Source organism: Ursus maritimus, unplaced genomic scaffold (assembly GCF_017311325.1).
Source record: "Ursus maritimus isolate PB19 unplaced genomic scaffold, ASM1731132v1 scaffold_3, whole genome shotgun sequence".
Taxonomy (NCBI): Eukaryota; Metazoa; Chordata; class Mammalia; order Carnivora; family Ursidae; genus Ursus; species Ursus maritimus.
Genome location: NW_024425563.1, coordinates 46233334 through 46247540, shown reverse-complemented (window position 1 = coordinate 46247540; position 14207 = coordinate 46233334). Strand labels below are relative to the sequence as shown.

The window sequence follows — 14207 nt, the reverse complement described above, 5'->3', positions numbered from 1 at the left end:
AATAATGAGTTAATTTGTACAAACATGTTAAGTCAATAAAAACTCTGGTGCATGTGGATCTAGCAAATATTACAGCCACTGGCTCTGCAATGACCGAAGTGTGGGAATCCCTGGAATTCACTACCAGTTCTGAGGTTTGCAAGAGGACCGTGAAAACGGGCAGGATTTCTCAATCTTGGCTCTATTGAATTTGGGGCTTGATCATTGTCCATTGTATCCTGTTCGTAGGAGATATTCAGTAGTATCCTTGACCTCTATTCACTAAATATGAGTGGCACCCTCTACCCCACCCCCAGCTTGTGACAACCAGAAAGTCTCCACACATTGTCAGACATCCCTTCCGGGGGCAAAATCCGCCCTAGTGATTGAGAACCACTGCCTTAGATGAAGAAGGAGCCATGGATAGCCGGTTGGCGTATATCAGATGCCCACAAATGTTTAAATCAGTTTTAACTAAAATGAGTCCTTGCAGAGGTATTTCAGTGTATTGACTATGGTGCTGGAGCTTGAAAACAGAAAGAGGTCAGAACAGAGATCCAGGAAAAGTGAAGATGCTGGTCTACCTTGTGGTCAGATATGTTCGTGACTTGGCATATGCCTCTATGTTATCGCTCTTATAAAACACCTAAGGTAAATTTACCCTTTACAAGACCCTAATGCACTAATTTTCACCATTCTTTAGAACCAGACATGGCTAAGGAAAAAAGATACTAGGATTCTAGCCCCCAAAAACCAGGGGGGAAAAAAGTTCTATTTGGGCCCATCAAAAGGCCACCAGTATTTTTGGTTGTTAAAGGAGTGCCCGAGGAAGGGACAGTCTCTGAAAAGACTAAATTCTTTGTGTTTTCCAACCCCTGCGTTGCTTCAGAGGGACAGAAACCACAGCCGTCCCGTGTTTTTGGTGATGCTGACTGCTCTGTGTCGTGCCTTGTGATGCTGGAGAGGATAAGCAGATTCTGCTACCTTTGAATGACCCTTTCCCTCCTACTGGACCTTTGTCAAAAGAAAAAGGTGTCTCTCTTGAGCCTGGTCCAGTGAGCCAAATTTTAAGTAAACAGAAATGGAAGGTGCTAAGCAAACAAACTCTAGCCAAACGGAATAGCCAAGGTCTGGATGGCCGGCTGCCACTTTTGAGTTGTTTTTCAGCATAGAACCTTTTAGCTGGGCTGCAGAGTTTCAGATTGGAAAAAATCAGACCTAAGAAAACAAAGTCAAACTCCCAGACTTCATTTCCTTGTCTCACAACAAATCTGTACCCAAGAGGTCAACACAGGTATAGGAATTGAGGGAAAGACTAGAAACCACCCGATCTGACATTTTTGTATAGGGAGAAACTGAGGCCGGGGGGGACATGAGGAGTCTTCTCGAAAGTCACAGAAACAGCATGTAGTAGAATGAGAACCCAAGCAAGTCATCTCTTGACCCAACCCACCACCCTAGGATCTGTCATCGTAGAGAATTCTTAAACTAAAGGAACCCACGTGCTTTTCTCTGACGGAGTAGCTAAGAGCAGCTCCGAATTCATCAGCGACCGATGTGGTGCTCAGCTCAGTGTGCAGTAGACGGTATGGAAATCATCTGGTCGCCCATGGAAATAATTGCTTTTCTTTTTTAGTGCAAAGACACATGGCCTAAGTCGCTGCTGAAATTTTAGACACATGAGCCCAGGTTTGGGACTTGGCAAGAGAATAGGCCAGATGGGAGCTGTTGCCTTACAAATTGAAAGTCCTTTGTTTTAACATGAACCAAACCTGGCCTCAGCTAATCTACAAAAAAGAAAAAATAAGCGGGGAGGGGCTATAGTGTAGCGCCCATTTTGATAATTATTTTTTTGGCACAGACTACTGCTTGCACCAAAAAGCATTCTGGGTTTATCATATTAACAAAACGACATCCCCAAAGCCACAAACTGCAAATGTAGCTTTGAGGGACTTCTTGGAATACTTGTTTAAAGTATTTATTACGGTATTGAATGTCTCTATAGGGGCACCACTTCATCCCCGAGAGAATCTTATGGGTTAAAGAACAGGTTAGTCCAACTGCATCTAGCCTCCGACAGTCCCTATCTCAACGGCTAACTCCTTTGGAGCAGCAAACCCAAACAAGGTTCAAAAAATGAAAAACTGAAGGGCTGATTTCACCAGGATAATTCATACTGATTATTAATACTTGGCTTTTGTAAAGTACTTTTATATGAAGACCTAGAACGATTACTATAACCCATGCAGGGGAGTAAAAAAATTGGTGATTTGCCTCAATTCATAAAGCAAGGTAATTCAGAGTGAGAAAGTGCCTCTGGAAGGCCTGGTTTTTATTTCCCTACTAGAGCTGCGGGCAACATTTTATTTCTTTCATGCATTTTGAAACATTTGCTATCTGGTGGTTCTCTTCCAAAATGAGTTCAAGGTGATTCTGCTTGAGTTCCCTTGAAAAGGATTTTTATTTAAAATACAGTCTGGCATCTCCTATGTCAGTCAGTGTGGAGACTCGAAGACGATTATGCGTGTGCACAGCCCCCCGTCCACCCTGCTTTCTCTAGGACAGTGATTTTCAACCTTTCTTAATCCAAAGTCTCCCTTGTGGAATCTGATGAAGGCTCGACAGACTTTCTCAGCACTATGGACCCATAACAAGGATGCGAGGTTGTGCACTAAACCTAGACTGTAGATGTAGCTTTGGAGTCCACCCTAATAAGATTTGTAAGTATGGGAGGTGCTCAAGAAATACGAGACTCGAAATACAAGCCTATCTGAGAATACCAAAAGTAGTTAACTAATGAATAAAAAATAAAGATAGAGTCCTTCATTCGATTATTAGGAAGTTAGTTTGCTCCATAGAAGGCGAAACAGAAATACTCAAAAGAATAAACAACTGTGTTGCCGGCGGGAACAAGGGAACTAGTCCCGCCATCTTGCTTTACATTAGTTTGGTGTGGCAGCTGGGGAGGCCAAACCGTATTATTCTGAAACCCCTGTTGAGAGCTCATTTTCCTGCAGGAAGCTGCCCCATGAATTTCTGTTGCTTCTGCAGCCATTGGACTTTGATTTCATCCTTATCTGTAATTACGTGTGTATGATCTAAACAAGAGGCTGAGTGTTCTTCTTTATGGAGAATATTAATTGGCATTCATTTTCCAACCGTAACATAACTAATGTAATTACTAACACATTACTTTAAGAAATATGTCCTTATTCACATGTATCTTTAAACGATGATCAGTTATCACAGTAGTCTTCAGGTTCCTACACTTTTACAGACCCTCAATCTCCCAGGTTCTCAGTTCCTATACTTACAGTGTATTGGTTTATTAATAAAGTGCTTTGCTAGCCATAGACAAAGTGTGCCACTCAAGTCATTGATTTTGTATGGGCCTTTGGTTAGAGGCCAAGACACCACATATGCCATTCATGGTGTGATTGGTGCTGTTTTATTGTGGCCTCTCCTGGAAGCAAAAGGTTTATTGGGAAACAATTTGGGGTGTGCCAAGTATTGTAGGCAGTTAGCTCCTTGTGATTGCAGAAGCTCCAAATACAGAATTCAAAGTGTTTTTTTAAGGAAGGGTCATGAACACTTTGTGCCTAGGAGATCGAACACTACCTAGAAAAGGTGGGACAGAGCAGGACATAGTTGGGGAAGAAACGGAGACTAAAATCAACCTCTCCAAGATGGCCACCAGGTGGGATTTTTTTTTTTTTCTTCTAGAAGTGTAAGAAAGCAAGAGAATCTTGTTTTGTTTTATATCTTTCCTTATTTGTTGTTTCCTAGGTCATGGAAGAAAAGTGTGGGAGGATTTAGTAAAATTGGAGCTTGACTCCATTTTCTAAGAACAATTGTCTGCATTATCTGCAGTTAAGCTTAGGGTGCAGTTGTGTCTTAGTGGTTCTGATTTTGGACAAGTGCTGTATCTATAATCCAAATGCAAATAATATAACATTTCATTTTGAGGCCAAATATATATATATTTTTTCTCCATTTTCATTTTGTTTTTGTTTGTTTTGTTTTGAAGATTTATTTAATTATTTGCCAAAGAGAGAGAGGGAGAACAAACAGGGGGAATGGCAGGCAGAGGGAGAAGCAGGCTCACTGCTGAAGAGCCCGATGCAGGACTCAATCCCAGGACCCTGGGATCATGAGCTGAGCCAGGGGCAGATGCTTAACCTACTGAGCCACCCAGACATCCCTATTTTGTTTTTTAAACCAGGGGTTGCCTTCTGTTGAACAGTTTAAAAGTAACTTTGTTTTACACATGCCATTTTAAGCAAAGGGAATCTGGGAAAAGCAAGGAAGGCTGTCTGAGTTTAAATGGGCATAAAATCAAAGAAGAAAGAATTAGTATTTAAGGCTACAATAAGTTGTCCTATAAATAAAGTTGTCCCACTGACCCCAGAATTGACAACGGTCAATTTTGGCTTTGATAGGGCCCCTTATCAGTCATACTCCCTTGGAGGTGGGCGATGGAATTCACCTTCCTGAATGTTTTCAGATTAAGAGCAATTAAGCCATTTGTCATTAATGCTAATTTCTCAGATAGGCATTTTTATTTTGTAAAATTTGGAGAAGAGAAAAGCTTTTGTAGATGAGATTCTTACTATTTTGTTATTTACGTTACTCAACATTTGATTACTTATGTTTTGCAAATGAATTTGGAAATGCGGGGTATTCTTTAAAACAAGTTTCAAAAATATTTTTTAATTAACTTTTAGAATCCCAAACTTACTTTTTTAGGTGATAAATACATGCCTGAAAAGCCAAGTTCAGAACAAAAGCGTACATACAGGCTTAATGACAGCAATGTTAGAACACCCTTTTCTGTGTGCATGTTTTTTGAAAGTCTCCCACATGTGGAGTACAATGGCTGGCAGCCACAAATGAACATTGGCCAGAGAGAGGGTATTATTTATCAACTATAAAATGGCTTGTTTGAGATAGTGCTATGTTTACAGTTTACTTTTATCAAGTGGAAGCACCTTAGAACCAACCAATCTATTCTACATTTATATTTGTAGACAGTGGTGCCAAGTACATTATTCTACAAAGCCATGAATCAGTCTTTGTGAATTATTACATAAAGTGGAGATTCGAGGCACTTATCTAAGTAAATAAGAAACACACACACACACACACACACACGCACACACACACACGCAATCCACAACACCCTGGTATTAATGGCAGAAAGAGTTTATAGACTGAAATTAGCCAAACTAGTTAATGAACCAAATTCATTTAATCATAGCCAAAACTTCAGTGCCCCTCGCCTTCCTGGGCTGACCTCATCCCACCAGGAGAGCATCAACATTTGTTCCATGTGCTTCCATGCCTTCTACTAAGCAGACATCAGGCAGGGATGTGCTCTGTTGAACTACAGCCCATTTGGAAATTCTTTTGGGAAATCTGATGGTAGATCGGTTGGCTAATTCTGAGGGCATTTCAGTTTGAAGCCACTAATTCTGCCGCTCAGTTCTTCCCAATGCATGGGCAGCGTTCACTTTCTTTGCATATTGAATGTCAACCCGAGCTTACCGGTGTGAAGATGATTAGTATGAATAGCTAAATTCAGTGATTGCTCAGCATGGGCTAGGCAGTATTTTCAGTGTTTTATATCTATTGCCTCATTCAGGCTTCACAACAACTCAAAGAACTTTATTCCGGTTTGATCCCCAATTATAAACAAGGTCGCTGAAGTTCAGCTGACTTATGTTTCCTGTCTAGAGTCACCCAGTAAGTGTAGAGTGGAGATTCCCACCCAAGTCACCTGGCTCCAGAGTCCACCACCTAAAGGGTGTGTTCTGGACTTTTAATAGGATTCAGCTCTTGAGTTAAAATCTGGTCTTTTCAAAAAGTGCCTGATAAATGTGAGGACCAAATTAAGGGCAGGCTACACACTTTCAGGTGAATCCCATTAAATATTATCCTTAATGTCATTCAGACACAACAGAAAAGTTTGCCAATATCACTGTTGAATATGCATGGGGACTTGTACTCTCTGGTCTTTTCAACACAACTTTGATATGTCTCTTTCCAGAATGAAGTGTCCATGTTGAAAAATGAGGTGGCACAGCTGAAACAGTTGTTGTTAACGCATAAAGACTGTCCAATAACAGCCATGCAGAAAGAATCACAAGGATATCTAAGTAAGTCGTTGACTTTTTTTCTGAGTGTCCAATTTTTTTGCCACTAATTTTGCATTGGATTTTATTGAAAGAGCAAAAGTAAAGTGTAGATTGCACACCCCGGCAGATAACGTACTAGAATTCTTCGGTGGCTGCCAGGCTATTGCACCAGGGGGCTCCTTCTTTTCTGACCCCATCCCCATGCCCACCACCTCCCGATAATTTCTGGTTAGACTTTCCCTGGCATTTCACATTGTAAAATCCTACCGAATTCCAGTTCTGCAGCCAGTGGGAAAATAGCTTGCGGGAGCCCACTACCAGTGGGCTAGCTGTCTTCCAGAGAAATCCATGGGCTGGGGTAGAGGCATTGAGTGAATCACATCCAGTGCCTTAAGGTATGCTGCCTGTTGTTCACTGGGCTGAAAAGCTAGTGACCTTGTCTTAGTTTTCCAATAAGTAAAGTGAATCCCTTTCTCTAGACCCCAGTTTCTGCATCTAGAATGTCAATAAGTTAAATACGAGCTGAGGTGGGGGGGTGGGAGGAGCAGGGATTCATGGCTGAAGGTCAATTTATTTTCAAATAATTTTTTAGATTGAGCAACACAGATTCTCCCACCACATGTGAGTATTTTTCCACATTTGATATATGGATGGCTATTTGAAGATACAAACATGGGGAAGTTCCCATACCAAGATTTGAACACATGAAATCATGTTGCTGGTATAGAAAGCATGGCTTTGCTTGTAGCTATAAAGTGGGAAGGCATAGCTTTTGACTACAGTTTAAAATAAAGTTTTGAAATTAACGTCCAGGAGCAAATGTGTGAAACTCTCCTGTTTCTAGTAAACACGTAGTAATGTTTCCCTGAGTAGCCCACAGGTCCACCCGAGAAGAGCTATATTGGTGTGTGTGTGTGCTTTCTCCTAGGTCCCGAAAACAGCCCTCCTGCCAGCCCCGTCCCAGCTTGCTCCCAGCAGCAGGTCATCCAACATAATACCATCACCACTTCCTCCGCCGTGAGCGAGGTGGTGGGGAGCTCCACGCTCAGTCAGCTTACGGCTCACAGAACAGACCTGAATCCCATCCTTTAAAATCTGCCGGTGGGTCAGACCTTGCCTCCAAGAAGAGCTGTCGCGTTATCATGCGTCCTTTCTTTTAAGGGCATTTTTAGAATTAACTCCGACCTGGAAGACTCCTCAGCCCTCAGAGACTGGCTTTCATTTTTATAGTTACTATGGAAACGTCGTCTTTTATACTTAGTTATATAAGAAAAAAAGGGAGTTATGCAATTAATTAATCTATCAGCTTGGGAAATGCTTTGGTGCTTTTCTCCAATTTTCTGGTACCAGTTAACTTGTTTATAAACTGAACTCTTTCTGTATATAGACACGGTTTCATTCTTATCAGTCCAACCCTTTGCCTGAAACATTGACTCTTGTTAAACCGCAGCTTTTAGCCAAAATGAGGCGTACCTAGATGTCACGTAAACGGATGCAAGGTAACTGGATGGTGAGTCTGATGACATCGTAACGTGTGTTGAGTTTGCGCTGTGATGTCGCCAGAGTTCCAGAAAAACACAGAGCCTTTTCCACATTTTTTTCTCTTCCTATAAAAAATTATAAGATCCGTTGATGTCCACATAAAACCACCAAGCATCTTGCCCCTTCTCCTCCTCCTCTTGGTCCACTTCCTCGAATTATCCTCTGATTTCCTCCAGTCTTCCTTTCCATTTCCACTTTTTCCTGGGCTCCCTGTGTACTCTTCATTTTTACTTTCTTCTGTTTTATTTTTCCCCCTTTACCATTGCAGGTAAAGAAGAAAGTAATGCTTAAAGGAAAAAAAAAAAAAAGCAAATCTCAAAAATATGGATCTAGCCATTGCTTTCCTTACCCGTGACCCACAGCTGGAGTTCATTCACCTCTTGCTTTTTACAAAATGGTAAGCAGGAGATGTTTAATGTGCCTGATTTAATGCTTTTAATAATCAGAGCAAATAAAACATGGCTTAGCCATAGGTGAAGCACTGTTGAACGCCAGCTGTGGAGACACTGGGGAAGGGAGCCCTGTAAGCCTCGATTGTGAAGGTCCAACTCATGATGCGGGTTATAACATCACACCCTCGAATTACAACTGCTTTTATATGGCCTGTCCATGAGGTTGAAAATCCATATACTATATAATAATTCCGAAGGGCTGTATTCACTACACAGATTACATTGTTCAATCATCAGCTGCTAATAGACTAAGATTTATTTATTTTTTTTTTTCTTAAGCCTATGGAACTGGCTTTGCTGTTCTGGTGGGTGAACGTAGACGCACCACTGGAGGAACAAAGAGAGAAAGAAAACCGAATGTTTCCATAGCGGTGCTTTCAGCCCTCCCAGAACAGCCAGAGCCTTCTTTGGCTGCTGAAAGAATTCCATGGATGTGGCTACTCTACTCTTCTGAATAATTCTGATTTATAGTTCCAACAACTTTCATCAACTTGCCCATTATGGAAAGCAGATAGTCCCGAACCACAGTTGTGCCTCCTTGAAACAAGCCATTCTACTGTGCTAATATTTTAATATCACATCTTGCAAGTAACGGGGCGAACGTTTCCGTCTAGCAGTCTAGACAGGTGCTGGTCTTCCATCTCCATGTGAATGCTTGACCTCCTCACACGAGAGTGAGTGGGTGGGTGTGTGGGTGTGTGTGTGCGCGTTCGTGGGATTTAAAATAATAGTATTTTACAAAAGGTGTAGCTTTTCTAAGAGTTCAGCAAAGGGAAAGACATATATGGGTGTGTGTCTCTGTGTTTCTCTCTCACTATAGCGTAAGAATCTATTTTGGAGAAAAAAAATATGAGGGTCGTGAAGCATGATTTTTATAACTAGTTTCAGTTTTATCTAAAAACTTACTTTTTGAATCAGTATTTATCAGCAATTTTTTTTTTTTATGTATGCAGTGCTTTCAAAAGAAAGTTTTGAGTGTCCAGGGAAACTGGACTATGTGGTCTAGAAATCAAAACAAAACAAACACACACACACACACACACACACACACACACCAAAAACAAAAAAAAGAAAAAAGAAAAATGCAAAGGATTTTCTATTATATTTTAGACAAACATATCTTTTTTTAAGTATTTTAAATACTCAATTCATAGTTCCGTTTTGCATCCCGGCGGTAACAGCTGAATGGTTGAACCTAAGGGGCTTCCTAAGAAATATTTAAGATATATCTGTATTCTGATATTAAATTTAATTTTTTCAAAACTCCTTTCTAGGACCACGTATGTGTCTTTCTAAAAAAGAAAAAGAGCTCATTGAAATGTTTGCTTGGGTGTTAAATTCTTTTATGTTTTTCTTATTTTTTGCTATAAGTAAACAAAAACTTTTCTTTCTTTACTGCATGCATAGCACTTAATGAAATGGATTTTTTAAAAATCCACTGGTAATATCAGAATGTCCAGGGAGTGGGCTGTCACTAGAATTATGGTTTACTTTACTTCGGTTCCACCTCTTGATTGAATATTTCGTTGTTACACTGAAAAGCCTCTGTAGTGAAGAACTTGCCTGAGTTTTCCTAATTCAGCAACTTGACAGTTTGACTGATGTGCATTATACAGAGCTCAATTATGTCTGTTTTTTATGCTAAGTAGGCAAACCAACCACACACACACACACACACACACACACACACACACACGTTAGCAAACAGCCCTCAACGTATAATTAGAATAAACTGTCTTCTTGTTTTACTTAGAGGCTTTAGGTATGTTCATTAGCAGTGTGGAAATACACTCAAATGGAAGACGCCAGCTCGTTGTCAGAGCGTCTTGAAACCCCGAACAGAAAGACTCATTGGTCAAACCCAGTTGGGTTTATCAATATTAAGCACTTCACCGGAAGAAGGTCCAGCCTTCACCAGACCCTAGAAAAATCAGTCTGCCTGAAAATCCCTCCGTGCCCTCCATTTTTTGCCAGTCTGGGAAAGCATCTTTTTTCTGCCCCATTCTCCTCTCCCACGCAGTTCCTGGGTCATCCACCTATATCTTCACGGATTCATTGGAATGACCTTCAGAGCACCCATCCTGCTCTGCAAGATGGGAAGGGCCCTGCAACACTGCCTCTCCTCATTCATGTGTGGGTTTTTTTATTGGCAGCATCTGCCTTTGAAGTCACTGCCAGCCTACCTGGAAATTTCTACAGTGCTTCCCCTGCCTTATGTGATGGGATTTGACTTACATAGGTACCCCTGATGGCGTTTCTACCAGCTGATCCTGAATTGAGGCGTCCACATCTTATTTCTTCTTAAGACATTTCCCAACATATGATGCCAGGACAGGTGGAGTGAAATCCTAGCCATGGATGAACGTACTCATTCTAAAGCCTGTGTTAAGCTGATGTTTTCCCTTCACGCCCGACTCATCCCCCCCCACACCTCCGCATCAGTGTGTGCGAGGCCCCCGGTAACGCGGCCCGTGGGAGATAGCACTTTGTGCCGTATCACTGAATGAACTGTGCTCATTAGGGTGACTGACTTGGAGCACATGCTCTCTGGAGCCTTATCCGGTCGGAGAAATCCAGGGCAGCGCATGTGCTGAACAGAGGGGCATAGGGGGTGAGGGTTCAGGTGCTTTGCTTGCCCGTTAAGTAAATTTCAGTGCGTCAGTTGAGTTTGCCATTAAAATCTGAAACCAGCGGCGGTGAAAGACCAGCCTTTGGCTGCGGAGCTTGAAGCATCAGTAACTGCTCTCAAACCAGCCATCCAGTTAGGGTAGAATGTGCTTCTTTCTGGTTAATAAAAACCATCTAAGAAAATATATATGTATGTATGTGTGTGTGTATACAGTGGAATTCAAGGACCAAAGCAAAATTTGAACAGGAATCTATTAATTTAGAATTTTATAAGATATTTATTAATAAATGTTATTTTAAAACATTCCATTTGAACAGTATTCTTCTGTAGGGTCTGCTTGTTTTTAAAGTATTAGTTCCTAATAAACTACGCTAGTTTGTATATCTTCATTTTTCAGGATTTCAAATGGCTATTCTCCATCCTTTGGTGGAAATGTTTTGCTTAGGTCCCTGTGCATAGAAATTTCGAGGATTTTTATTGCTCTGTGAGTTATGTTGTAATCTATGTTCTGAACAGTTTTTTTAAACATTTATTTCTTTTTTTTTTTTTAATTTTTAAAGTAAGCTCTTTAGGAAGCAGAGTTCAGCTAAAGGGAATCAGTAACTATAACTGGAACAGCTTTCTTGTAAAAGCGTAGAAACAACTTCATCTCCGCTTCTCTGCACCCCACCCCAATTTCCTAGAATGCCTTGCACTATTCAGCTTCCTTAGTGCTCTTTTTGTCCCGTCCCAAACAATGTGCCGTAGCTTTAAGCCATTCAAGTTCCATTATGCAGTATATCTGAGAAGGAAAAGGGAACAACCCATTTAAATTTGAATAAAACTGTGCCTATGCGAACAGTAGCAATTTAGAGCCTCTCTTCTGCTTTTAAAATAATTTATATTTTAAAATTGCACTTTAGCTTTTTTGATGCCTTTCTGTTTCTCTTGTTCTCCCTCTCAAAGCCCCTCCCTGTCCTCAGACTCGCCTTCTCCTCGCCCCTTTCCAACTCCCCACCCTTCCCCTCAGGCTCTGAGCTGCATCATTTAAAATACTTTACAGAATATTTGCACCAGGTACATGTGCGTGCGTTCTTAGTATCCTAGCAAAGACATGTTCCTCACATCAGCCTAGATAAAGCCTGCTACGAGAAAACCAAGGAGAAGAGCCAGTTTATAGTCTTTAACCCTTTATTCATAGCATGTTTTTTTTTAAAAAAAATGTTATATTATGCAACAGATGTGAGGCAGCAGCTAAGCTACACTTAAGAATTTTCTATCTCATCCTCCAAACCAAAGTGTCCTGAATGAGCCAGGAGACTTACTCTTTTGCACACCATGGTGCATGTGGACTGTTGTCCCAGCCGTTGTCTCTGAGGCTGCTGAGATGACAGTGGCCCTCTCTATTTCATTCCTGGGTCTCAAAAATACAGTGTTGCCTTGTGATGTAATTAGGGACAGCACCTCTATTTTACAATGATAATCTGAGAAAGGACAAGAAGACACTGAAGCAATAAACTCACCAGTAAAATTCAATACCAAAACAAAGAAATGAAAAACAAAAACGAAAGCCCTAGCTCATCATGTTATGAAAATGAAAAAGTGTATGTCCGCTCAAAATATTTTACTATTTCTTGTGGAGTTTTTCAGTGATGTAATGCTTATAGCCAAATTGCTTGAAGAGTGTTTATATATTTTTTTCCTTATAAATTGTCTATTTTTAAAAAAAAGAAAAGAAGAAACTATTTACCACAAGTTGAAGAGGGGGGTAAGGCCAAATTGCCAGCATTCGTTAAAAGATTCATATTCCTAAGTGGCAGTCTGATACGTTTCCAAGCTTATCATCAGAGGGGAATCAGTAACGATCAGCTATTGTATTTCGACCAACTTATAATATGTAGCTCATTAGAAACGAGGACTTAGAAAGCTCTTCATAAGCCATTTAGGATTTCTTACATTGAGTTTCATATTCTAGAACTTTTTAGGATTTTTTAAAAAAGAGAATCATCTTAGCCTCAGGACTGAGAATGTGGAACCTGAATAAATTAGCTTTAAGTATATCATTAAAATCTTATGCACAATAAGCTCATTAGATGCTAGTTGGCTCCTTTAGAGTACCAATGCCAGTGATGAGATAATGGAAGGTATCAGCAGTGCTGCAGTGGAGGGGGTTTCGGAGAAGGGACCCTTCCCAACCAGCCAGCCAGCCAGCGGAAGAGAAGACCTACTCACCCTCTTTCCTTCTACGTTCTGCTAAATCACACTTGCCTCGGAGAGAGGAGTTCTGCCTTTGAGGATTGTCTTAGAGAAATGATAAGCTTGAAATGTTCTCCCTGGAGAGGACATGGGGTTTGGGATCTTCTGAAAAGGCCCAGAAAAATGGCTCCGTTCAAACACAACGTTCTAGGACAATTGGAATATAAATATTGTCCAAAACTAGAACTTAAAAAAAAAAAGTTTAACCTTGTGCAAAGTAAGTGCTAACTAAGGAAGTCCCAAAAAAAAAAAAAAAAGGTGCTGTCACTTTAAGTTCTGGACTTGGGGGTTGTTTGTAATTGTAAACAGCAAAGCATTTATGTTTGTCTGTCTATTTGTAAAGCAACCACCTTCCTTACTGGAAGGAGAAAAAAAAATTGGGGGTACATACATGTAAATACTTGCTGCAGCATTTAATATGTTCAATTTTATGTTAAGCTTTTTGTTGCATCGTGAACACATTTATTGTTACCAATGGACAATGAGTTCATTAAGACTGTTCAACTAGGTCAGATTTTTACATCTCTTTCGAGCAAGAGGAGACAAGATTTTGTGCATTTGTACAAATGTTAATAATATCACTGCAATTCCAATATAATAAAGCACTCAAATGCAAATAATACATGTAACTTTTGTATGATGAAATTCGGGTTTGGGGATAATGGTATCTGTTCTGCACATAGTCTCATTCCTGCCTTGTAAATCAAGGCTTGGTCTTTCGGGGTCATGATTCTCTACGGACGGAAGGAGGTGAGATTTTCTCCTTCCTAGACCACCACCATGCTCCCACTGCCTCCTCTATCCAACTTCCCAGCTGAAGCCACCAGTCTAACACATTCACAGTGGGTTGGCCACACAGCTAAACTTCACTTTGCGGTCAACAGATTTTAGCAGTCCAGAAGAACAGCCAGCATAAGTTCATGTTCGAGATGTCTAGGAGCCAAGAAGCACATGCTGGCCACTCAGGCAATCAAATCCTGGAGTTCCCTGCTCGGCTTCCAGAGAAGTCCTAAGGATAGTCCTGGCCCCATTAGATGTGCACTCTTCCAGATATCTCCCTTCCTTCCTCTTCTACCTTTTTTCCCTCCATGTCTTTTATTAAATGTTTTAGTCACTCTTCTCCTTCCCTTACGTTCGATGACTGATCCATCAGCGTGGCCAGAATCCAACCACCGTTGATCACGGACTTCACTGTTACAGTTCCATCCAAACTACCAGCACCTCTCACCTGGATTA

General features: G+C 40.8%; 1 protein-coding gene across 7 annotated transcripts in view; it reads left to right on the top strand.

Moving 5' to 3' along the window:
- LOC103658932 (cyclic AMP-responsive element-binding protein 5) overlaps positions 1-13588 on the top strand; it is a 131145-nt gene extending 117557 nt beyond the window's left edge. For 3 of the 7 annotated variants that reach the window (XM_040644136.1, XM_040644140.1, XM_040644141.1), the window contains exons 6-7: positions 6026-6134; positions 7042-7495. In XM_040644136.1, the coding sequence (XP_040500070.1) occupies positions 6026-6134; positions 7042-7205 (273 nt within the window). In that variant the 3' untranslated portion in view covers positions 7206-7495. Of the gene's footprint in view, positions 1-6025; positions 6135-6705; positions 6735-7041; positions 7496-7923; positions 9374-10260 lie in introns of those variants that run through there. The other 4 variants (XM_040644139.1, XM_040644138.1, XM_040644137.1 and 1 more) reach the window with 4 other exon arrangements.
- Positions 13589-14207: the final 619 nt, after the last annotated feature.